This window comes from Staurois parvus, unplaced genomic scaffold (genome assembly GCF_062004578.1).
Source record: "Staurois parvus isolate SC_StPar_1 unplaced genomic scaffold, SC_StPar_1.0 ptg001076l, whole genome shotgun sequence".
NCBI classification, from domain to species: Eukaryota; Metazoa; Chordata; class Amphibia; order Anura; family Ranidae; genus Staurois; species Staurois parvus.
The window spans coordinates 740,001-766,464 of record NW_028318872.1 but is presented as its reverse complement, the minus strand read 5'-3'; the positions used below and the strand labels follow the sequence as shown (position 1 = coordinate 766,464).

Here is a 26,464-nt window from a genome sequence, read left to right as displayed (position 1 = left end):
CCAATCCCTCCCTTGACCTCCATTCAGTGTCCTCCACCCCCATCTACCAATCCCTCCACTGGCTTCCATTCAGTGTCCTCCAACCCTCTCTGCCAATCCCTCCACTGGCCTCCATTCAGTGTCCTCCACACCTTTCTGCCAATATCTCCACTGGCCTCCACTCAGTGTCCTCCATCCCTCCTTGCCAATGTCTCCACTGACCTCCATTCAGTGTCCTCCACCCCTCTCTGCTGATCCCTCCACTGGTCTCCACTCAGTGTCTTCCACCCCTCTCTGCCAATCCCTCCACTGGCCTCCACTCAGTGTCCTACACCTCTTTCTGCCAATCCCTCCACTGGCCTCCACTCAGTATCCTCTACCCCTCTCTGCCAATCCCTCCACTGGCTTCCCATTGCCCAATGGATAAAATTCAAAACATTAACAATAACATATAAAGCCATCTATAACTCCGCCCCAAATTACATCACCAATCTTGTCTCCAAATATCACCCAAACCATCCTCTCCGCTCCTCGTACGACCTCCTGCTCTCTAGCTCACTTGTCTCCTCCTCCCATGCTCGTCTCTAGGACTTCTCCAGAGCTTCCCCCATCCTCTGGAACTCTCTACCCCAATCTATCAAACTATCGCCTACTCTGCTCACTTTTAGGCGATCTCTGAAAACCGATCTCTTCAGGGAAGCCTATCCTGCCCTCAGCTAATACCAGAATCTTCTATTCCTCTTAACAGTCCATCCCCCACAGTTACTACCTTTTGTACCACTAGCCCCTCCCTCTTAGATTGTAAGCTCCCAGGATCAGGCCCTCCTCCCTCTTGTATTGATCTGTATTGTTGCTGTATTGTCTCCCGTTATATTGTAAAGTGCTGAGCTAACTGTTGGCACCATAAATCCTGTATAATAATAATAATAATAACTTGGATGTAACCACTTTGTATTTTTTAATTAGACTTTAATTTCAGAACCTTTATACCTGTATATAGTAATGTGAGTATTTCTGTCTTCCATGAAAAGCTGCACAAATATGTGAGAAATGTTCATTACACCGACCCAGACGGAGGTGAGATCTACTTCAATGAGAGAAGAGAAATCCCAACCGATCTTATTTTACAGAGCGGCCTTTATATAAGCAATATATCTTTTCCTCAAAGCAAAATTTCCGTTTTTCAAGACCCGGATTTTGTACCCAAAATGTTTGATATGAGTAACATCTGGAAAAATGGCAACGTAAGAAATGACTTCAATGTTTTCTGTTCATATCATTTGCTGAGGAGGTTCATAATTAGGATTTCTAGGAATTTGTGTCCTTGTTTTAAGATATTCCAGCAGATACGTATGTTCATGAAAGGGGTCATTCTTGGAGTCGGTGAAGGTTGTTAACTGTCATCATTTTGTGCAAAGTTTCCTATAAGTGATCTATTTCCTACTTTGTGTATGTATGTGTTATGAAATAAAGTTGTCATAGAAGGTAATGAGGTCTGTAAATCTCTGACATACAGTATGACACGGGATATAATTATTACAGAAAACAGCAGCATTACAATCAGGACATTATTAGTAATACATCCAATTGGGCCCTCAAAGCAGTTCAGGATGTCCATGAAATGTATAAAAGAAATATAAATGGATAGAAAATAAATCTAACTGGGCAGCTCTTTGTGTTTTCCATGTTGTTGGTGAACATAAATTCCATAAGAACATTTAGAACCCCCTAGAGGTGTCTCCTGGATAAATGGTGACTGATCTAATGTGACCAAACAAGAATGTATCTTCAAGTTGGTGACAGATGATATACAGTGACATGAGTGGGTGTAACAGTTGTGATATACACTCACCGGCCACTTTATTAGGTCCACCTGTTCAATTGCTTGGTAACACAAATTGCTAATCAGCCAATCACATGGAAGCAACTCAATGCATTTAGGCATCTAGACGTGGTGAAGACATCTTGCTAAAGTTCAAACTGAGCATCAGAATGGGAAAGAAAGGGTATTTGAGTGACTTTGAATGTGGCATGCATGTTGGTACCAGATGGGTTGGTCTGAGTATTTCAAAAACTGCTGATCTATTGGGACTTTCCTGCACAACCATCTCTAGGGTTTACAGAGAATGGTCCAAAAAAGAGAAAATATCCAGTGAGTGGCAGTTGTTTGGAGGAAAATGCCTTGTTGATGTCAGAGATCAGAGGATAATGGGCAGACTGGTTTAAGATGATGAAAGGTAACAGTAACTGAAATAACCCCTCGTTACAACCAAGGTATGCAGAATACCATCTCTGAATGCACAACATGTCCAACTTTGAAGTAGATAGGCTACAGCAGCAGAAGACCACACCAGGTGCCACTCCTGTCACCCAAGAACAGGAAACGGAGGCTACAATTCACACAGGCCCACCAAAATTGGACAAAAGAAGATTGGAAAATGTTGCCGGGTCTGATGAGTCTGGATTTCAATTGCGACATTCAGATGGTAGGGTCAGAATGTGACGTAAACAACAAAAATGCATGGATCCATCCAGCCTTATATCAACGGTTCAGGATGGTGGTGGTGTCATGGTGTGGTGGATCCATCCTGCCTTGTATCAATGGTTCAGGCTGGTGGTGGTGGTGTCATGGTGTGGTGGATCCATCCTGCCTTGTATCAATGGTTCAGGCTGGTGGTGGTGGTGTCCTGGTGTGGGGGATCCATCCTGCCTTGTATCAACAGTTCAGGCTGGTGGTGGTGGTGTCATGGTGTGGGGGAGATTTTCTTGGCACACTGTGGGCCCCTTAGTACCAAATGAGCATGGCCTACCTGAGTATTGTTGCTGACCAAATCCATCCCTTTATAACTCCAGTGTCCCCATCTTCTGATGGTTCCTTCCAGCAGGATAATGCACCATGTCACAAAGCCCAACCAACTGGTTCCTTGACCATGACAATGAGGTCACTGCACTCCAATGGCCTCCACAGTCACCAGATCTCCATCCAATAGAGCACCTTTGGGATGTGGTGGAACGGGAGATTTGCACCATGGACGTGAAGCCAACAAATCTGCAGCAACTGCGTGATGCTATCATGTCAATATGGACCAAAATCTCTGAGGAATGTTTCCAACACCTTCTTGAATCTATGCCATGAAGTATGAAGGCCGTTCTGAAGGCAAAAGGGGGTCCAACCCACTACTAGTACTGTGTACTTAATAAAGTGGCCGGGGAGTGCATATTATTCGGTGGGCAGTGACATCAGTCAGTATTATGGTTGATGGGAGATTCTGAACAATGACTTATTTTATTATGGGATAGATTTAGATACAGTAAAATGGTGAGAGCCAACCTGTCATGACCCTAGTGCTACGAGCAGTCGGGGACCTCAATATAGTCATGTGCAGAATATGGAGCTATAGGAAGATCAGTGATAGGACAGCGTCATAGAAGCTCAGGTTGGGCAAGGCCAGAAAGGGAGGACTGCCCATTTCCCGGTGACCCAGGCTGAATGCAGGGATAAGGGTTTACTATGATTTTTGGTGGGATCCCATGCCATTTTGCTTCCACAAAACTGTGTACTGTCCCATTTAAGAAAAAATGGCATGGTCCCCCATAACATTTATACCACCCCCTTATCTTGGCACGTGTCTGGGTGCAGCAATAAAAACACAGAGTCCAGTTGCAGATAAATTAGAACTTGTGTTGTAGAAAAATGTAAACTACAAACAACCCCAACGGGAGAGCGCCGCTAAGGGTAACACTCAGAGTTCAGTTCTTGGCAGAGGGGCGATGTGTAAAGATGCACCAACAGTATCTGTCTTTAGAAGGCAGAATGTGGTCTGGTCCCAAAAGGAAGCTGCAGATCAGGTTTGCGAGTCCCTAGTGTAGCATTACCCCCTTCACTAGTCACTAGAGATTTGGGTCCCCCTATAGTCCTGCACTCCCAGGCAACATGCATTTCCTTCCAGACTTGCACTCCAGAGACAGTAACCAGTCCTTGATCTTGGGTTTTTTTTTGTTTTATTAGGGGATTTTGAACTTGGATGGGGTAAGAGGTGAATGGGATGCCCAAAGGAACTGCAATTGAGGACAATCTTCCTGGAACTATGTACAAGTCTCTTTAAAACAAAGAATCATCTTATTGGAGAGCTAGTCAACCTCTCCTGGTGGACCACTCCAGACCCTAGATACTTCTTTATCCAGCTGTCTGAAGGAATCCCTGAGCAGGGGATCCAGTTCCTGTCACTTTAAATGTAAGGCAGTCCCAGGTAGAAAGCTAATACAGTTTCTCACTAGAGTGCTCCTTCCCCTCTCTGGCCCAGGGGGTGCATGTCCACTCACTCAGTCCTCCTATGAGCTGGTGGTTTGGTTGATGTTCTCAGGCCTTCTGCTGGGCTGTTCCTTCCCTACTGCATAGGTGATCCTTGCTCTGGGGGCTGGTGAAGTCTACTGCCTATAGGTAAGCCCCTTCCCACCCGGCCCCCTCCCAGGCTCCTGCTCTTAAGCCTCTCACACATCTTCCACCTAAACTCTCCCTGCTGCTGAGCAGGATTGGTCACTCTTAAGGGCTGTCCTGGCCCCATGCCAAGCCTTCTGTTCAGGATTGGCCAGGATCCCTCAAGAGTGCAGACTAGCTCCACCACTAGCTGAGTTCTAGAGACTCCTCCAAGTCTCTAGATCAGGAGAGGTGTCAGGGAACTGCTCTACAGAGCATCTCAGCCCTGACTTAATTTCACCCTGCTACCTATTACACCTGGACTGCTGCTCAGCCCTCCCAACTATCAATTGACTCCATCTCCCTCTAGCTATCTAGAAAGGGGCTAGGCTGTTCCTACTCATCAGGAACCTTTCTCTTCCACTATCACTTTCCCTAATAGACGGGATGTGACAAAACATGGGGGTCACCAAAGATGGCCACCAAAGGTCACCTGAACACATAGTAGCGAACCGGAACGCTGCCTCCAGAAACAAAGAAACCATAGAAAAAAATGATTTTCCTTTGACTTATTTTCCAGGATGTGTCGGGTGCCACCTACAGTGAAGAAAGCAGACTGCACCTGCCTACAGGCATACAGCCTTGGTGGCTTGTAGGGATGTTCTATATGTTCGAGTGTTCACTGAACACACGAACATCTGGGGCGTTCAGCGGGCCATTCACCTGCGTGCCCCATGGTGCAATGTGCTCTGGTGACGCATTGTAATTGGCCAAAGCATTGCACCTGACCATAGGTCAGGTGCAATGCTTTGGCCAATCACAGCTAAGTTCACAGTAAGAGCCATGATTGGTCAAAGTCTCAGTGACCTTGGCCAATCATGACTCACGGAAATTGAGAAGAGCTAGAGGTGATGTCACCGCTAGCTCCGCCCAATTGTGGATGACAGTACTGACAGGTGCCGGTCAGACGTACATAATTGGCTGGAGCTAGAGGGGACGTTTGTTTACGTCTGACTTGCAAATGTTGATATCGGCGAGTACTCCGCAGGTGCAGACGGGTCGGCGGGTGTCAGGATTTTTTATTTCGTCAGGACAACACGGGACGCTGTGATTGATGATGGATTACAACACTGAAACCATTTTTTTTTAATAAAAGACTTGTCAATAACAGATTTTTTGTTTTTTGTTCAATAAAGGATATTTTCAAAAGTCTGGTCTATTTATTTTTTACAAGTACCCCTTAGTCATACACAAGGGGAGCAGCAGCAGGGTGCCCCCTTATTTAAGGGGTACCCTGATACTAATGAGCCCCCCTGCCCACAGACCCCCACAACCACTGGACCAGGGATGTGGGGAAGAGGCCCTTGTTCTCATTGGCATGGGGACACTGAGGGCATGTGGCCTGGTAAGACCCAGAGGGGGGGGGGGTCATTTGTCTCACCCCCTCGCCTGGCTCACCAGGCCTGTGCTCAGATCAAGGGTCTGAAAGGAATTTGGGGGGATCCCATGCTCCCCTCCCCACTTTTGGGAGGTGCGGTTCCCATAAAATCCTACCAAGCCTAAAGGGTCTGGTATGGCTTTTAGGTGAACCCCACACAATTTTTTAAAATACATTTTTACTGTGGGGTCCCTCCTAACCTTCCTACCAGACCTAAAGGGGTCTGGTATAGATTTTTTTAATGTCAGTCTTGCTGCAGCAGGTTTATTACACAGATGTGCAACTTTGCAGGTTGTTTAGGGAGCCCCTCCCCCAGGCATGACATTTAAAGGAATTTTTTTTTTTTTTTTACTTTAAGCAATGGTAATGACTACCCCTTTAAAAACAGCACTTTTTGAAATGTTTTCTTTCAGTGATTCAGTGCCCGGGTCCCCATACCACGTTTATGGACAATAACTTGCATATAAGCCTTCCAAATGGGCATTTTTGTAATTTACAAGTTCAAGTCCCATAGACCTGCATTATGTTCGATGTTCGCAGTATAACTTTCTACCGCGAACCGAACACAGGGGGTGTGCAGACCATCACTAGTGGCTGAGAAATGGGAAGTGATGATGCAGCCTCTTCCTTAATGTACCATACGCCTCCCCCTTGCAAGGCACCCCGTGCCCACGTTCAGGGGGCAGTGGCCTCATCTCCACATTCTGTGCCCAAATAGGGTGGCTGCCTCATCCCTTTACACTCGAACACATATTAATGACACAGGTTCTGTGGCTGAGTAGGCTGGTAAGTAACTGTTTCCCGTCCGCCATATAGCAGAAATACTGAATATAGAAAAATCACGTATATATACGGTAGGATAGCGCCACCATTCACGGATGTTGCTGTAAATCACCGGATCCGGGCCAGTGATCACTCGCCCGGTGACTGCTGAGCATCTCCGACGAGGAGGAGGACAGCTCTCCTCCCTGTCAGCTTGTACACATAGCAAAGCCATCCAAAGCTGTGTGATTACAGTGAAGCACATGGACACAGCTTATAGTAACACAGCACACAGTTAACCCTTTGATCTCCCCAAATATTAACCCCTTCCTGCCCCATGCCATTAGTACACTGTCAGTGCTGTTTTTAGATCTGAGGGGAAAGCTGCTGGGATTCAGCGCAGTCCCGGGAAAAATGGGGTCCTTAAAATAGATTCAATTTTTGGATTCTCTCCTTCTTCCTGGTCCCGATCCTCTCCTCGTTCCTGGTCCAGTTCCTCGCCTCCTTCCTGATCCCGATCCTCGCCTCCTTCCTGTTCCCGATCCTCTCCTCCTTCCTGGTCCCGATCCTCGCCTCCTTCCTGTTCCCGATCCTCGCCTCCTCCCTGTTCCCGATCCTCGCCTCCTTCCTGGACCCAATCCTCGCCTCCTTCCTGTTCCCGATCCTCGCCTCCTTCCTGGTCCCGATCCTCGCCTCCTTCCTGTTCAAGATCCTCGCCTCCTTCCTGGTCCCAATCCTCTCCTCCTTCCTGTTCCCGATCCTCGCCTCCTTCCTGGTCCCGATCCTCGCCTCCTTCCTGTTCAAGATCCTCGCCTCCTTCCTGGTCCCAATTCTCGCCTCCTTCCTGGTCCCGATCCTCGCCTCCTTCCTGTTCTCAATCCTCGCCTCCTTCCTGGTCCCAATCCTCTCCTCCTTCCTGTTCCCGATCCTCGCCTCCTTCCTGGTCCCGATCCTCTCCTCCTTCCTGTTCAAGATCCTTGCCTCCTTCCTGGTCCCGATCCTCGTCTCTTTCCTGGTCCCGATCCTTGCCTCATTCCTGGTCCCGATCCTCTCCTCCTTCCTGTTCCCGATCCTCGCCTCCTTCCTGGTCCCAATCCTCGCCTCCTTCCTGGTCCCGATCCTCGCCTCCTTCCTGTTCTCAATCCTCGCCTCCTTCCTGGTCCCAATCCTCTCCTCCTTCCTGTTCCCGATCCTCGCCTCCTTCCTGGTCCCGATCCTCTCCTCCTTCCTGTTCAAGATCCTTGCCTCCTTCCTGGTCCCGATCCTCGTCTCTTTCCTGGTCCCGATCCTTGCCTCATTCCTGGTCCCGATCCTCTCCTCCTTCCTGTTCCCGATCCTCGCCTCCTTCCTGGTCCCGATCCTCTCCTCCTTCCTGTTCAAGATCCTCGCCTCCTTCCTGGTCCCGATCCTCGCCTCCTTCCTGGTCCCGATCCTCGCCTCATTCCTGGTCCCGATCCTCTCCTCCTTCCTGGTCCCAATCCTCTCCTCCTTCCTGTTCCCGATCCTTGCCTCCTTCCTGGTCCCGATCCTCTCCTCCTTCCTGGTCCCGATCCTCGCCTCCTTCCTGGTCCCGATCCTCTCCTCCTTCCTTATCCCAATCCTCTCCTCCTTCCTGTTCCCAATCCTCGCCTCCTTCCCGGTCCCGATCCTCTCCTCCTTCCTGTTCCCAATCTTCGCCTCCTTCCTGGTCCCGATCCTCGCCTCATTCCTGGTCCCGATCCTCGCCTCCTTCCTGGTCCCGATCCTCGCCTCCTTCCTGGTCCCGATCCTCGCCTCCTTCCTGGTCCCGATCCTCTCCTCCTTCCTGGTCCCGATCCACGCCTCCTTCCTGGTCTCGATCCTTGCCTCCTTCCGGTGATGTCACTCCCTCCCGTACGTTCCACGCGGGTTCCGGTGCACTTCCTCACATACACAGGGCATCCCGGCTCCGTTCTCCCATCTTCCAGCCCAGATGACAGTGGCAGACCCTGCTAAAGCAGCGAGCTAAGGACCTACTAATCTGATACGTCTGAAGTTTGTAGTCATCTTGTGAGTGTTTTAACCTCTTTAACCCCTCCCCCTCCAGAGGATTCCCCCCTCCTGACCAGGCCATTTTTTGCGTTACGGCGCTGCGTTACTTTAACTGACAATTGCGCGGTCATGCAACGCTGCACACAAATTAAATTTACATACTTTATTCCCATGAATTGAGCTTTCTTTTGGTGGTATTTGATCGCCTGTACGTTTTTTATTTTTTGCGCTATAAGCAAAAAAAGACCAACAATTTTGAGGAAAAAACAAGATTTTGGACATTTTGCTATGAAACATGTCCAGTAAAAAAATTTAAAAAATCAAATTTCGTCATAAATTTCGGCCAAAATGTATCCTGATCCGTGTCTTTGCTAAAAAAAATCCCAATACGTGTAAATTAATTGGTTTACATGAAAGTTATAGCGTTCACAAATGGCGGTATAGATAATGAGATTTTTTTTTTCTACTAGAAATGGCGACAATCAGCAACTTTTAGCGGGAATGCGGCGGACATTCTAACACTGGGGGGAACTAACTTGGTGTCACTGACATCCCCAGTGACACCAATACAGTGATCAGTGCTAATAAAAAGCACCGATACTGTACGAATGGCACTGGGCAGGAAGGAGTTAACATGAGGGGCGATCAAAGGGTTAACTGTGTGCCCCTCTACCAGGAAATGCAAAATTACGTACAGTGGGGCAAAAAAGTATTTAGTCACCACCAATTGTGCAAGTTCTCCCACTTACAAAGATGAGAGAGGCCTGTAATTGGCATCATAGGGAGACCTCAACTATGAGAGACAAAATGAGAAAACAAATCCAGACAATCTCATTGGCTGATCTGGAAAGAATTTATTTGCAAATTATGGTGGAAAATAAGTATTTGGTGAATATGAAAAGTTCATGTCAATACTTTGTTATAGATCCTTTGTTGGCAATGACAGAGGTCAGACGTTTCCTGGAAGTCCTCACAAGGTTGGCACACACTGGTGCTGGTATGTTGGCCCATCCCCCATGCAGATCTCCTCCTCCATGCAGATCTCCTCTAGAGCAGTGATGTTTTGGGGCTGTCGCTGGGCAACATGGACTTTCAACTCCCTCCAAAGCTTTTCTATGGGGTTGATATCTGGAGACTGGCTAGGCCACTCCAGGACCTTGAAATGCTTCTTACGAAGCCACTCCTTCATTGCCCGGGCGGTATGTTTGGGATCATTGTCATGTTGGAAGACCCAGCCACGTTTCATCTTCAATGCCCTTGCTGCTGGAAGGAGGTTTGCACTCAAAATCTCACGATACATGGCCCCATTCATTCTGTCCTGTACATTGATCAGTCATCCTGGTCCCTTTATGGAGAAACAACCCCAAAGCATGATGTTGCCACCCCCATGCTTCACAGTAGGTATGGTGTTCTTTGGATGCAACTCAGCATTCTCTCTCCTCCAAACACGACGAGTTGTGTTTCTACCAAACAGTTCTATTTTGGTTTCATCTGACCATATGACATTCTCCCAATCCTCTTCTGGATCATCCAAATGCTCTCTAGCAAACTTCAGATGGGCCCCGGACATGTACTGGCTTAAGCAGGGGGACATGTCTGGCACTGCAGGATCTGAGTCCCTGGCGGCGTAGTGTGTTACTGATGGTAGCCTTTGTTACGTTGGTCCCAGCTCTCTGCAGGTCATTCACTAGGTCCCCCCGTGTGGTCCTGGGATTTTTGCTCACCGTTCTTGTGATCATTTTGACCCCACGGGGTGAGATCTTGCGTGGAGCCCCAGATCGAGGGAGAATATCAGTGGTCTTGTATGTCTTCCATTTTCTAATTATTGCTCCCACAGTTGATTTGTTCACACCAAGCTGCTTGCCTATTGCAGATTCAGTCTTCCCAGCCTGGTGCAGGTCTACAATTTTGTCTCTGGTGTCCTTCGACAGCTCTTTGGTCTTCACCATAGTGGAGTTTGGAGTGTGACTGTTTGAGGTTGTGGACAGGTGTCTTTTATACTGATAACAAGATCAAACAGGTGCCATTGATACAGGTAATGAGTGCAGGACAGAGGAGCCTCTTAAAGAAGAAGGTCCAGGTCTGTGAGAGCCAGAAATCTTGCTTGTTTGTAGGTGACCAAATACTTATTTTCCACCATAATTTGCAAATAAATTCTTTCCAGATCAGCCAATGAGATTGTCTGGATTTGTTTTCTCATTTTGTCTCTCATAGTTGAGGTCTCCCTATGATGCCAATTACAGGCCTCTCTCATCTTTGTAAGTGGGAGAACTTGCACCATTGGTGGGGACTAAATACTTTTTTGCCCCACTGTAGGTATATATATTTATTTATTTATTTCAGGTACTTATAGAATGCCATCAATTTACTCAGCACTTTACATATATATTGTACATTCACATCAGTCCCTAACCCTCAAGGGGCGTACAATCTAAGGTCCCTAACTCACATTCATATACAAGGGCCAATTTAGACAGGAGCCAATTAACCTACCAGCATGTCGTTGGAGTGTGGGAGGAAATCGGACTACCTGGAGGAAACCCACGCAGATATATATATACAGTATATGCGTGATTCTGTGCACAGATGCCGCCCTGTAGCAGTATATCTGCTGTAGGGTGGTCCTTAAGCGGTTAATAAACCGTCTTTATACACATACTGCACTTAGCTGGCTCCTCCTGTCCCTCCCTACATAGCTGGTCACTCCCTGTGGACGGCTGCCGCCGGCGACTCTTTAGATTTTTAGTATATTGTGGAATTCTGGGCCCTAAAAGGACTTTGTCAGAGTAATTAGGACTTATAAGGACTCCCTTACATATTGTTTGCATTACCATTGGTCCTAGTTAAGCACCAGATCATATTGTTTTCTTTGTGGGGGGAAGCCCCCTGCACCAAAGCACCCCTCCATGTTGAGGGCATGTGTCCTGGTGTGGTTTGGGGGGGAGTGTCAATCATCTCCCCCCTCTTTCCTGACCTGCCAGGCTGCAGGCTCAGATAAAGGTCTGGTACGGATTTGGGGGAGACCTCAAGTCATTAATTTTTTTAATTATCTGTACTGTCCTGACATTTGGGGGATATCTGTACCGTCCTGACATTTGGGGGGATATCTGTACTGTCCTGACATTTGGGGGGATATCTGTACCGTCCTGACATTTGGGGGGATATCTGTACCGTCCTGACATTTGGGGGATATCTGTACTGTCCTGACATTTGGGGGATATCTGTACCGTTCTTACATTTGGGGGGATATCTGTACCGTTCTGACATTTGGGGGGATATCTGTACCGTCCTGACATTTGGGGGGATATCTGTACCGTCCTGACATTTGGGGGATATCTGTACTGCCCTGACATTTGGGGAATATCTGTACCGTCCTGACATTTGGGGGATATCTGTACTGTTCTGACATTTGGGGGATATCTGTCCCATCCTGACATTTAGGGGATATCTGTACCGTCCTGACATTTGGGGAATATCTGTACCGTCCTGACATTTGGGGGATATCTGTACTGCCCTGACATTTGGGGAATATCTGTACCGTCCTGACATTTGGGGAATATCTGTACCGTCCTGACATTTGGGGGATATCTGTACTGCCCTGACATTTGGGGAATATCTGTACCGTCCTGACATTTGGGGGATATCTGTACTGTTCTGACATTTGGGGGATATCTGTCCCATCCTGACATTTAGGGGATATCTGTACTGTCCTGACATTTAGGGGATATCTGTACCGTCCTGACATTTGGGGAATATCTGTACCGTTCTGACATTTGGGGGATATCTGTACTGTTCTGACATTTGGGGGATATCTGTACTGTCCTGACATTTGGGGGATATCTGTACTGTTCTGACATTTGGGGGATATCTGTACCGTCCTGACATTTGGGGGATATCTGTACCGTTCTGACATTTGGGGGATCTGTACTGTTCTGACATTTAGGGGATATCTGTACCGTCCTGACATTTGGGGAATATCTGTACCGTTCTGACATTTGGGGGATATCTGTACCGTCCTGACATTTAGGGGATATCTGTACCGTCCTGACATTTGGGGGATATCTGTACCGTTCTGACATTTGGGGGATATCTGTACTGTTCTGACATTTGGGGGATATCTGTACTGTCCTGACATTTGGGGGATATCTGTACCGTTCTGACATTTGGGGGATATCTGTACTGTCCTGACATTTGGGGGATATCTGTACTGTTCTGACATTTGGGGGATATCTGTACCGTCCTGACATTTGGGGGATATCTGTACCGTTCTGACATTTGGGGGATCTGTACTGTTCTGACATTTGGGGGATATCTGTACTGTCCTGACATTTGGGGGATATCTGTACTGTTCTGATATTTGGGGGATATCTGTACTGTTCTGACATTTGGGGGGGATATCTGTACCGTCCTGACATTTGGGGAATATCTGTACTGTCCTGACATTTGGGGGATATCTGTACTGTCCTGACATTTGGGGGGGATATCTGTACCGTCCTGACATTTGGGGAATATCTGTATTGTTCCGACATTTGGGGGATATCTGTACTGTCCTGACATTTGGGGGATATTTGTACTGTCCTGACTAGAGATGAGCGAATCGAAGTATCCGAAGTGGAATTCGAGTCGAATATCGGAAAAATTTCGATTCGTGCCGAATCCGAAAAACAGCCTAATTCGGACGCGCGAATCGAAATTTTTCCGAAAATGGCGGCTGACATGTGCGGCGACGGAGCGGGGATGTCGGGGAAGGCGCGCAGACAAGGCGCGCTGCCCCATAATGCATTCCTCAACGACATGTGATCGCATCAGCCAATCAGCAGCCAGCCAGCCAGCACTGTGTAATGGTCGAGGTATATATAGCGGCCATTTTGGAAATCTTCATTTGCCTGCAGTCATTGAACAGAGGCAGACCGCTCTGTACTAGGGACAGGGACAGAGTTAGGGCCACAGAAACGAGAATTGGGGACAGAGAGAAGTTACTTAGGGACAGAGAACCATTACTCAGGGACACAGACTTGTTAATGAGGGCCACAGAATCGTTATTTAGGGACAAAGAAACGCTAGTTAGGGCCACAGAATTCATACTCAGGGACAGACAGAATTTTCACTCAGTGCCAGAGAATTGTTACTTAGGGCCACAGAAACGTTATTAGGGCCACAGAATTTTTACTCAGGGACAGACAGAATTGTTACTGAGTGCCAGAGAATTGTTACTCAGGGACAGACAGAATTGTTACTGAGTGCCAGAGAATTCTTACTCAGGGCCACAGAATTCATACTCAGGGACAGACAGAATTGTTACTCAGGGACAGACAGAATTGTTACTGAGTGCCAGAGAATTGTTACTCAGGGACAGACAGAATTGTTACTGAGTGCCAGAGAATTGTTACTCAGGGACAGACAGAATTGTTACTGAGTGCCAGAGAATTCTTACTCAGGGCCACAGAATTCATTCTCAGGGACAGACAGAATTGTTACTCAGGGACAGACAGAATTGTTACTGAGTGCCAGAGAATTGTTACTCAGGGACAGACAGAATTGTTACTGAGTGCCAGAGAATTGTTACTCAGGGACAGACAGAATTGTTACTGAGTGCCAGAGAATTGTTACTCAGGGACAGACAGAATTGTTACTGAGTGCCAGAGAATTGTTACTCAGGGACAGACAGAATTGTTACTGAGTGCCAGAGAATTGTTACTCGCACAGACACAAAATTGTTACTTGCACAGACACAGAATTGTTACTCGCACAGACACAGAATTGTTACTCAGGGCCACAGAATTCATACTCAGGGACAGACAGAATTGTTACTGAGTGCCAGAGAATTGTTACTCAGGGACAGACAGAATTGTTACTGAGTGCCAGAGAATTGTTACTCGCACAGACACAAAATTGTTACTTGCACAGACACAGAATTGTTACTCGCACAGACACAGAATTGTTACTCAGGGCCACAGAATTCATACTCAGGGACAGACAGAATTGTTACTGAGTGCCAGAGAATTGTTACTCAGGGACAGACAGAATTGTTACTGAGTGCCAGAGAATTGTTACTCAGGGACAGACAGAATTGTTACTGAGTGCCAGAGAATTGTTACTCAGGGACAGACAGAATTGTTACTGAGTGCCAGAGAATTGTTACTCGCACAGACACAAAATTGTTACTTGCACAGACACAGAATTGTTACTCGCACAGACACAGAATTGTTACTCAGGGCCACAGAATTCATACTCAGGGACAGACAGAATTGTTACTGAGTGCCAGAGAATTGTTACTCAGGGACAGACAGAATTGTTACTGAGTGCCAGAGAATTGTTACTCAGGGACAGACAGAATTGTTACTGAGTGCCAGAGAATTGTTACTCGCACAGACACAAAATTGTTACTTGCACAGACACAGAATTGTTACTCGCACAGACACAGAATTGTTACTCAGGGCCACAGAATTCATACTCAGGGACAGACAGAATTGTTACTGAGTGCCAGAGAATTGTTACTCAGGGACAGACAGAATTGTTACTGAGTGCCAGAGAATTGTTACTCAGGGACAGACAGAATTGTTACTGAGTGCCAGAGAATTGTTACTCGCACAGACACAAAATTGTTACTTGCACAGACACAGAATTGTTACTCGCACAGACACAGAATTGTTACTCAGGGCCACAGAATTCATACTCAGGGACAGACAGAATTGTTACTGAGTGCCAGAGAATTGTTACTTAGGGACAGACAGAATTGTTACTGAGTGCCAGAGAATTGTTACTCAGGGACAGACAGAATTGTTACTGAGTGCCAGAGAATTGTTACTCGCACAGACACAAAATTGTTACTTGCACAGACACAGAATTGTTACTCGCACAGACACAGAATTGTTACTCAGGGCCACAGAATTCATACTCAGGGACAGACAGAATTGTTACTGAGTGCCAGAGAATTGTTACTCAGGGACAGACAGAATTGTTACTGAGTGCCAGAGAATTGTTACTCAGGGACAGACAGAATTGTTACTGAGTGCCAGAGAATTGTTACTCAGGGACAGACAGAATTGTTACTGAGTGCCAGAGAATTGTTACTCAGGGACAGACAGAATTGTTACTGAGTGCCAGAGAATTGTTACTCGCACAGACACAAAATTGTTACTTGCACAGACACAGAATTGTTACTCGCACAGACACATAATTGTTACTCAGGGCCACAGAATTCATACTCAGGGACAGACAGAATTGTTACTGAGTGCCAGAGAATTGTTACTCAGGGACAGACAGAATTGTTACTGAGTGCCAGAGAATTGTTACTCAGGGACAGACAGAATTGTTACTGAGTGCCAGAGAATTGTTACTCGCACAGACACAAAATTGTTACTTGCACAGACACAGAATTGTTACTCGCACAGACACAGAATTGTTACTCGCACAGACACAGAATTGTTACTCAGGGCCACAGAATTCATACTCAGGGACAGACAGAATTGTTACTGAGTGCCAGAGAATTGTTACTCAGGGACACCTAATCGTTGAATTAAATAGTATGTCAGACAACATGCAGAGGAGTGGCAGAGGAGGCAATGTTTTAGGAGCGAGCAGACGTGGCAGCAGAGGAAGGGGTCGAGGCAGCAGTATTCGCAGCCAGAGGCCAGTGCTCCCGGTGTCATCCAGCGGTCGTGTCTCCACCGACAACCCTGCCGTCATTGATTGGTTGGCTCGGTCGTCTTCCTCTTCCCAGGTCACCTCTGACACCTACAGCCAACGGTCGGTGGGTACGTCAGACACAACCGTTAGTTGGCATGGCCCGGGACCAAGCCCACTGAAATCACGTGTCCTCTACCTGCCCCTGTCCTTTGCTGTTCCCTCACCAAGCGAAGTATCGCATGCTGTGGGCTCAGCCCCACTGTACAGTGAGGAAGAGCTAACAGAGGGCGGTCAGGAACGGGGGGAGACATCGGCCTTTTCAGCAGCCAAGCGAACAAGTACTGGCGAGGAGAGTGGCTCGGTAGCCGGTCTAGAGACAGGTCTGTCTCCTGACCCAGACGCAGCCGAGGGGGCTAGTAGTGAGGCAGAGACCCTACTTGATGATGAGGAGGTTGATCGCACTTGGCAGCCTCGCCGTCATCAGGCAATTTCTTCCGCATCATCAGGAGAAGAGGGTGGCAGCTTGGCAGCGAGCAAAACAGTCGGTGGGTTGCCCAGGAGACAGCAGCAGGGTCGCATCAGTGTCAGTGGAGCCAAACGTCCACGGAGTAGAGCACCAGCTCCACTGCAGCCTACCACCACGGCCAGTAGTGGTGCCGGTGCGCACGGAGGAAGTAGCAGTCAGCCAGTGAAGAGTAGCGGGGGCAAAGTTTCCTACTCGGTGGTGTGGCAATTTTTCCTCAAGCCGCCCGAGGAAGTAAACGTAGCCGTATGTCGACTATGTGGCCAGAAATGCAAGCGTGGCCAGGGGGCCCATGTTGGGACTACAGCGTTGCGTCAGCATATGCAGCGTCACCATTCGGTGGCCTGGGAAAACCGTGATAAACATACGGCGGTTCTGCCTGCCCCAGCCCCCGCTCCATCACCCGCTCCGTTACTTGCTCCGTCACCCGACGTCGTCAATCGCCCTCTATCAGCCAGTCAAGGCTCCAACACCTCTGCTGAGGGGAGTTGTCGCTCATTGGCATCTTCCGCTCGTTCAGATGCTCCTTCTCCTGCTACTCCTCTTCTCGGATTCCGTCAACAGTCTTTCTTGGAATCCGTATCCAAGAGACAACAGTTTGCGAGCACGCACCCGACGGTGCAAAAGCTGAACGTCCTCCTGTCCAAGTTGCTGGTGCTGCAGTCCCTCCCTTTCCAACTGGTGGACTCAGCACCTTTCCGAGAAATGATGGCTTGTGCCGCGCCGCGGTGGAGAGTGCCAAGCCGTCATTTCTTTGCCCAAAAGGCAGTGCCAGCCCTGCATTCACATGTAGAAGAGATGGTGGGCCAGTCTTTGAGCATGTCGGTCTCTGCCAAAGTGCACGGCAGCGCCGACGTGTGGAGCTGTAACTACGGTCAGGGACAGTACATGTCATTTACGGCCCACTGGGTGAACGTGGTGCCGGCACAGCCGCACCAGCAACTTGGACAGGTCACGACGCTTTTGCCTCCACGTTTGCACGTCCTTGGTCCAGCAAGCATGTCCGCCTCTACCACCTCTTTTTCCGCCGTGTCCTCAGCCGCCACCCCCGTGCCAAGTCCCATTACCCGACCGGCATATCACATGTGCAGGGCGCAACGGTGTCACGCTGTGCTGCACCTGGTATGCCTTGGCGAACGTAGTCACACAGGGGAGGAACTGCTGAGTGTAATGAACAGAGAAATCGACAGATGGCTGTCTCCGCGCAAACTAAAAATCGGAACCATGTTGACTGACAACGGAAAGAACATGGTGTCTGCTCTGCGTCAAGGAAGGTTGTGCCATGCGCCATGCATGGCTCACGTGTTCAATCTGGTTGTCAAGCGGTTCCTAAAATCCACCATCCCACTGCAAGACATCCTTAAAATGTCACGTAAACTGTGCATGCATTTCAGCCATTCCTACACCGCAAAGAACACCCTCATTGAGCTGCAGCGGCAGAACGGAATTCCACAGCATCGCCTGATCTGCGACGTTGCAACAAGGTGGAATTCAACCCTACACATGTTAGACCGCCTTTACGAGCAGCGAAAGGCCATCACCGATTTCCTGATGTTACAAGCGGATAAAGGTACTCCCCTGTGTAACTTAGATGTCAGCCATTGGCAGCTCATGCGTGACACCTGCCGCTTGCTCAGGCCCTTTGAGGAGGCCACGCTATTCGTGAGTCGGCAGGACTATGGGATGAACGACGTCATTCCTCTGTTGCACGTCCTGGAACAAATGCTGTTAACAATGGCTGGTCAGGGTGCGGTAGACGTGGCGCACAGATCTCAACGCCACATGACCCCTGTGGGGGCAGGACAGGAAGAAGAGGAGGAGGTAGAGGAGGACATTTGTGCTCAGGAATTATTGAGTGAAATGGGTGGTTTTTCCACTCAGCGGACAGGAGTGGAGGAGCAGGAGCATCTGGTAGAGGAGGAGGAGGAGGAGACAGAGGACCCAGACGCACCGTTGCAGTATGCTGTGGAGATGGAGGCAGGGAGTCCCTCGCATTCCTTGGCACAAATGGCCCATAGCATGCTCGGTTGCTTGCGTAGCGACAGCCGAATAATAACCATCAGACAGAGGAATGACTTTTGGCTGTCCACCTTGTTGGACCCTCGCTACCGGTCCAAAATGGTGGCCTTTTTCACACCTGCTGAGAGGGAGGCCAAAATTACGTACTATAAAAACCACCTATGTAGTCAGTTGGTCTCTGCCTTTGTGCGCCAACGTCCATCCTCAGACACTGTGGGCCCTGTGCGCTCGCGTTCCGCTGCCATGGCAGCAGGGGAGGGGTGGGGTGGTAGGAGCAGTGGCAGCTCCACCAGCAGCGGCTGCCTCAGTCTGCAGTCGATGATGAGTAGCTTTCTTCACCAGCGCAGTGAGGAAACTACTAACCAGCCGCAGCAGCAGCATCAGGTGGACCTGGAGCAGGAGCTCAAACAACAGGCTTGGGCCTACTTGGACAGCACCCTGCCAACCGAGGTAGACAATCCCCTTGACTACTGGGCAACGAAACTTGACCTTTGGCCCCCACTAGCTGAATTTGCCCTTGAAAGGCTGTCATGCCCGGCCAGTAGCGTGGCATCGGAGCGCGTGTTTAGTGCGGCAGGAGGTATTGTAACTCCGCGGAGGACACGACTGTCCACCCAAAGTGTGGAGAGACTCACGTTTGTGAAAATGAATCAGGCGTGGATTAGTCTGGATTTCAAACCACCAGTTCCTGACACAACTGACTAAATCCGCCATGAATCATGCCTCAAACATGTGCCACTTTCAGGTCTCCTCACACTGCTGGTGTGTTTAATTTTTTGACATAGGGTGCTGGCAGATTACGGGCCTCCTATAGCTGCTGCCAGGCCCCTAATCTGCCATAGGCCCCTATATACCGCCTCCTCATGCTGCTGCTAGGTCCAGAGTCTCTCATGGGTCCCTGTACGGCCTCCCATTGCTGCTGTCTCCATCGCCACACTCTGCTGCCATGTGCCACTTTCAGGTCTCTTCACACTGCTGGTGTGTTTAATTTTTTGACATAGGGTGCAGGCAGATTACGGGCCTCACATAGCTGCTGCCAGGCCCCTAATCTGCCATGGGCCCCTATATACCGCCTCCTCATGCTGCTGCCAAGTCTAGAGTCTCTCATGGGTCCCTGTACGGCCTCCCATTGCTGCTGTCTCCATCGCCACACTCTGCTGCCATGTGCCACTTTCAGGTCTCTTCACACTGCTGGTGTGTTAAATTTTTTGACATAGGGTGCAGGCAGATTACGGGCCTCACATAGCTGCTGCCAGGCCCCTAATCTGCCATGGGCCCCTATATACCGCCTCCTCATGCTGCTGCCAAGTCTAGAGTCTGTCATGGGTCCCTGTACGGCCTCCCATTGCTGCTGTCTCCATCGCCACACTCTGCCATGTGCCACTTTCAGGTCTCTTCACACTGCTGGTGTGTTTAATTTTTTGACATAGGGTGCAGGCAGATTACGGGCCTCACATAGCTGCTGCCAGGCCCCTAATCTGCCATGGGCCCCTATATACCGCCTCCTCATGCTGCTGCCAAGTCTAGTGTCTGTCATGGGTCCCTGTACGGCCTCCCATTGCTGCTGTCTCCATCGCCACACTCTGCCATGTGCCACTTTCAGGTCTCTTCACACTGCTGGTGTGTTTAATTTTTTGACATAGGGTGCAGGCAGATTACGGGCCTCACATAGCTGCTGCCAGGCCCCTAATCTGCCATGGGCCCCTATATACCGCCTCCTCATGCTGCTGCCAAGTCTAGAGTCTCTCATGGGTCCCTGTACGGCCTCCCATTGCTGCTGTCTCCATCGCCACACTCTGCTGCCATGTGCCACTTTCAGGTCTCTTCACACTGCTGGTGTGTTTAATTTTTTGACATAGGGTGCAGGCAGATTACGGGCCTCACATAGCTGCTGCCAGGCCCCTAATCTGCCATGGGCCCCTATATACCGCCTCCTCATGCTGCTGCCAAGTCTAGAGTCTCTCATGGGTCCCTGTACGGCCTCCCATTGCTGCTGTCTCCATCGCCACACTCTGCTGCCATGTGCCACTTTCAGGTCTCTTCACACTGCTGGTGTGTTAAATTTTTTGACATAGGGTGCAGGCAGATTACGGGCCTCACATAGCTGCTGCCAGGCCCCTAATCTGCCATGGGCCCCTATATACCGCCTCCTCATGCTGCTGCCAAGTCCAGAGTCTCTCATGGGTCCCTGTACGGCCTCCCATTGCTGCTGTCTCCATCGCCACACTCTGCCATGTGCCACTTTCAGGTCTCTTCACACTGCTGGTGTGTTTAATTTTTTGACATAGGGTGCAGGCAGATTACGGGCCTCACATAGCTGCTGCCAGGCCCCTAATCTGCCATGGGCCCCTATATACCGCCTCCTCATGCTGCTGCCAAGTCTAGAGTCTCTCATGGGTCCCTGTACGGCCTCCCATTGCTGCTGTCTCCATCGCCACACTCTGCTGCCATGTGCCACTTTCAGGTCTCTTCACACTGCTGGTGTGTTTAATTTTTTGACATAGGGTGCAGGCAGATTACGGGCCTCACATAGCTGCTGCCAGGCCCCTAATCTGCCATGGGCCCCTATATACCGCCTCCTCATGCTGCTGCCAAGTCCAGAGTCTCTCATGGGTCCCTGTACGGCCTCCCATTGCTGCTGTCTCCATCGCCACACTCTGCTGCCATGTGCCACTTTCAGGTCTCTTCACACTGCTGGTGTGTTAAATTTTTTGACATAGGGTGCAGGCAGATTACGGGCCTCACATAGCTGCTGCCAGGCCCCTAATCTGCCATGGGCCCCTATATACCGCCTCCTCATGCTGCTGCCAAGTCCAGAGTCTCTCATGGGTCCCTGTACGGCCTCCCATTGCTGCTGTCTCCATCGCCACACTCTGCTGCCATGTGCCACTTTCAGGTCTCTTCACACTGCTGGTGTGTTTAATTTTTTGACATAGGGTGCTGGCAGATTACGGGCCTCCCATTGCTGCTGCCAGACATGTAATCTGCCATGGGCCCCCGTACCGACTCCTCATGCTGTGACGTTGCAACAAGGTGTAATTCAACCCTACATATGTTAGACCGCCTTTACGAACAGCTAAAGGCCATCACAGATTTCCTGATGTTAAAAGCGGATAAAGGTATTCCCTGTGTAACTTAGATGTCAGCCATTGTCAGCTCATGTGTGACACCTGCGCTTGCTCAGGCCCTTTGAGGAGGCCACGCTATTCGTGAGTCGGCAGGACTATGGGATGAATGAGGTCAAATCGGCCATGGGCCCCCGTACCGCCTGTTCACGCTGATGCTGGTCCCACAGTGTGACCTGGGTCCCTGTACGGCCTCCCATTGCTTCCACTCTGCCATGTGCCACTTTGAAATCTCCTCACACTCCTGCGGTTGTCCATTTTGTCATAGGTTGCTGGCAGATTACAGGCCTTCCATAGGTGCCACCAAGCCCCATATCGGCCATGGGCCCCCGTACCGCCTGGTCACGCTGCTGCTGGGCCCACAGTGTGACCTGGGTCCCTGTACCGCCTCCCATTGCTCCCACTCTGCCATGTGCCACTTTCAGGTCTCCTCACGCTCCTGCTGGTTTCCATTTTGTCATAGGTTGCTGTATGGCCTCCCATTGCTGCTGCCTCCACCGCCACACTGTGGCTCCAAACACTGGTTTTGGCCCCGTGACTGGCCAAAGGAGTGAAGTGTGCGGTGATTCTAAGATCGACGGCACTCATCTGCATGTCATACTGACAGACAGTATTATTTCTCTTCCCCAGCAGACTCCAAGGGCATTTAAATTAAAGGTACAGTGTTCTGCACTAATATTAAGTCTCTCTGAAGCCTAGAAACACCCTTTTTTAAGTTAAATTCACAGCGAATTTATTCGACTCGAATCGAATATTGTCCACGAATTCGCCGAATCAGTCGAATCGAATTTTTCATTTCTTCGCTCATCTCTAGTCCTGACATTTGGGGGATATCTGTATTGTTCCGACATTTGGGGGATATCTGTACTGTCCTGACATTTGGGGGATATCTGTACCGTCCTGACATTTGGGGGGATATCTGTCCTGTCCTGACATTCTTGGACCTCAAGAAATTAGATTGGCTGTCAGTACTTCAGGATTGATCGTTTTCAGATCTATCCCATAGTTTGTGAACTCTATAACTTTCCTACAGATAAATAATACATCCTAATTTGGGTTATTTTCACCAAAGACATGGAGCAGAATACATCTCGGCCTAAATTTATGAAGAACGATTATTTATTTGCAAACTTTTATAACAGAAACAAAGAAAAACTTGAGCTTTTTTTCAAAATTTCAGTATTTTATTGGTAATTTAGCAAGAAATAAAAACCCCGGCAGTGATTAAATACCACCAAAAGAAAGCTCTAGTTGTGTGAAGAAAATGATAAAATTTAAGTTTGAGTACAATGTTGCATGACCGCGCAATTGTCATTCAAAGTGTGAGAGCGCTGAAACCTGGAAACTGGCCTGGGCAGGAAGGGGGTGACAGTGCCGGTATGGAAGGGGTTAATAATAATGATAATAATAATAATTTCTGATTTCAGGTTCTGATATCTCGATGCTCAGATCCCTGTTTACCCGGCAGCAGAAAAAAGTTTGGCTCTTCCATGTATAAATGCTGCTATGAGTGTTCCCCGTGTCCAGAAGGAGAGATATCCAACATTTCCGGTACAGTTTGTATTTGTTAGTGATTGTTGGACTCGGCAGACTTTACCAATGTAGTTAACCAGTTCCGTGTCGCCCTATAGCAGAAATACTGCTACAGCTCGGAACGGGTGCGCACAATCATGTATATATATGTGATTTCGCAGTTCCGGGTAGCACCGCCATTCGCAGCCTCGGCTGTCAATCACCGGGTCCCGGCCGGTGATTACTTGCTGGCACCCGGTGATCGCTGAGTATCTCCAACAGGGGAGAGACCTGTGTTTAGACAACACGGATCTCTCGCCTGTCAGCTCCTGCACACTGCTTTGTATGGCTCTGCATAGCAGAATGCTTACAGTGAAACACAAACACAGCACACAGGTAACCCTTTGATCGCTCCACATGTTAACTCCTGCCTGCCCAGTGCCGTTAGTACAGTGTCGGTGCATTTTATTAGCATTGATCACTGTATTGCTGTCACTGGGGATGTCAGTGACACCAAGTCAGTCCCCTTCCCCCCCCCCGTGTCAGTATGCCCGTCGCAGCCCCACTATAATTCGCTGATCACCTCCATTACTAGTAAAAAAAAAAAATTCCAGTATATATCCCGCCATTTGTAAATGCTATAACTTTCACGTAAACCAATTAATTTACACGTATTGGATTTGTTTTAGCGAAGACACAGAGCAGAATACATTTTGGCCTAAATTATGATGAAATTAGATTTTTTAAATTTTTTTACTGGACATGTTTTATAGCAAAAAGTCCAAAATATAGGTTTTTTTCCTAAAAATATTTTTTTTGTTTATAGTGCAAAAAATGAAAGACGCACAGGCGATCAAATACACCCAAGAAACAAACAAGAGATCCCTGTGCTCAAATCCCAAAAGCTAGTACATGCATTTACCCATCAGGTGCTAAAGGGGTGTAACCACATATTAACACTAGAAATACACCCGGGCACACCATCCCACCGATGGGTCCCAACACACCATCCCACCGATGGGTCCCAACACACCATCCCACCGATGGGTCCCAACACACCATCCCACCGATGGGTCCCAACACACCATCCCACCGATGGGTCCCAACACACCATCCCACCGATTGGTCCCAACACACCATCCCACCGATGGGTCCCAACACACCATCCCACCGATGGGTCCCAACCATTCGCTTTAGCTTAAAAGTATGTGCCGCCTCCAAAGACCAACAACCGCCTTGGAGCCAGAACATACCGAGAATGAAAAAAAAAAACACCCACACACACCCCCAGGGAGGGTGGGAGGAAAGCTCGCTCCAATGATGTTGTATCCTGGATTGAATAGGATGACCCCCCACAACCACACCCAAAGGTGCGGAAGACCCCACCCTGCACTCCCGTCACCAATCAAATAACCTGCCCATTTTCTAACTCCCACCTACTTTTCTCTTAACCCTTTCTTGTCTTTCCTACCCCCCTCTTAAGTCATGTCTGCCCTGCACTATTTTCTTTTTCTTGCTTTTTGCTACAGGCATCTCTTTCCAGTCAATGTTAACACCTCAGCCACTTCTCAACTACTCAACTTAACCTCTACATTTAACCTAATACAATGAACACAAGCCACCACTTACTCCAATGGAAACACCCTCAACCTCGCATTCTCCCACTTGTGCACTCCCTGTAACCTCTCTAACATCCCTTTTCCTCTCTCTGACCACAACCTTCTCAGTTTCACACTTTCCCTGTCTCCTACCTCCCATGCCTCCAACCATCAAACGGTTACCCGCAGGAAACTTGGCCACCTCAACCTTCCCTTCTTCATCCTGCTACTGACTGCCTTTATGATAAAATGGCTCCCCTGTCCTTCCCAGACCTGGGCACTTCTGACTACAACAACATTCTGTCATCCTTCCTGGACACCATGCTTCTCTCACTACAGGCCTCACCTGTCACAACCCTGGCAAACAGATGACACCAGAAGTCTCAAGAGATGCAGCCGTGCTCTTGAGCGAGTATAGAGTAAAACTAAATCCCTGAAAGACTTCACCCTCTACAAATCCCTCCTTCTCAAATACAGCTCCTGCCTCCATACTGCTAATCAAACCTACTACACAAGTCTCACCAAAACCCTCTCATTCAAATCCTGTCAACTCTTTTCTACCTTTAACTCCTTACTTCACCCCACACTGCCTCCAGCCACCAACTAGCTTACTGCCCAGGATATTGCCAATCATTTCAATAACAAAATCAACACAATTTGTCATGAGATAGCCAGCATCCAGCTTTCTCTCCCAATCAACACACCAAGTCCAACACCACACTCCTCCTTCAACCCTGTTACCACTGAGGAAGTTGCCAAACTCCTTTCCTCTGTCCACCTCACCACCTTTCCCCTGGATCTGTCCCCTCTCAATTACTATGACAACCTTCCTGCTCCATCCTAAACTCTCAAACCCACATCTTCAACCTTTCCCTCTCTTCAGGCACGTTTCCCTCCACGCTCAAACATGTACTGGCCACCTCCATACTTAAAAAAATCCTCACTGGACCCCACCTGTTTGAATAACCTAAGACCCATCTCCCTGCTGCCATTTGCCTCCAAGCTTCTTGAATGCCTTATCCACAGTGGTATGAGTTGCTACCTCCTTGACAACAACCTTCTCAATCCTCTACAGTTCTGATCCAGGGAATATCTGATTGCCTCTCGGGGGGATCAGGAAGGAAGTTTTTCCCTGTAGGAGCAACTTGGATTGTAATTTGCTGGGTTTTTTTGCCTTCCTCTGGATCAACTGTAGGTGAAGGATTATAACTTTTTCTTTTTTTTTTTCTATGGTTGAATTGGATGGACTTTTGTCTTTTTTCAGCCAGACTTACTATGTAACTATGTAACTATACGACTCCAATCACACATTTATCACTTCCATCAGCTCTACCCCCACAGTTATAACCCTTTGTACCACTTGCCCCACCCTATTAGATTGTGAGCTCTTATGAGCCGGGCCCTCTTAATACTCTAGTTTGTATTGCATTGTAACTGTATTGTCTCCCTTTA

The 26,464-nt window shown here is 48.7% G+C and overlaps 1 protein-coding gene across 1 annotated transcript in view; it reads left to right on the top strand.

The window, feature by feature from the left end:
- LOC149440547 (vomeronasal type-2 receptor 26-like) overlaps nt 1-26,464 on the top strand; it is a 68,970-nt gene that overhangs the window by 35,462 nt on the left and 7,044 nt on the right. Inside the window, exon 3 of the mRNA XM_089658491.1 lies at nt 23,330-23,453. Coding sequence (XP_089514617.1) covers nt 23,330-23,453 — 124 coding nt within the window. The remainder of the gene's footprint in view (nt 1-23,329; nt 23,454-26,464) is intronic.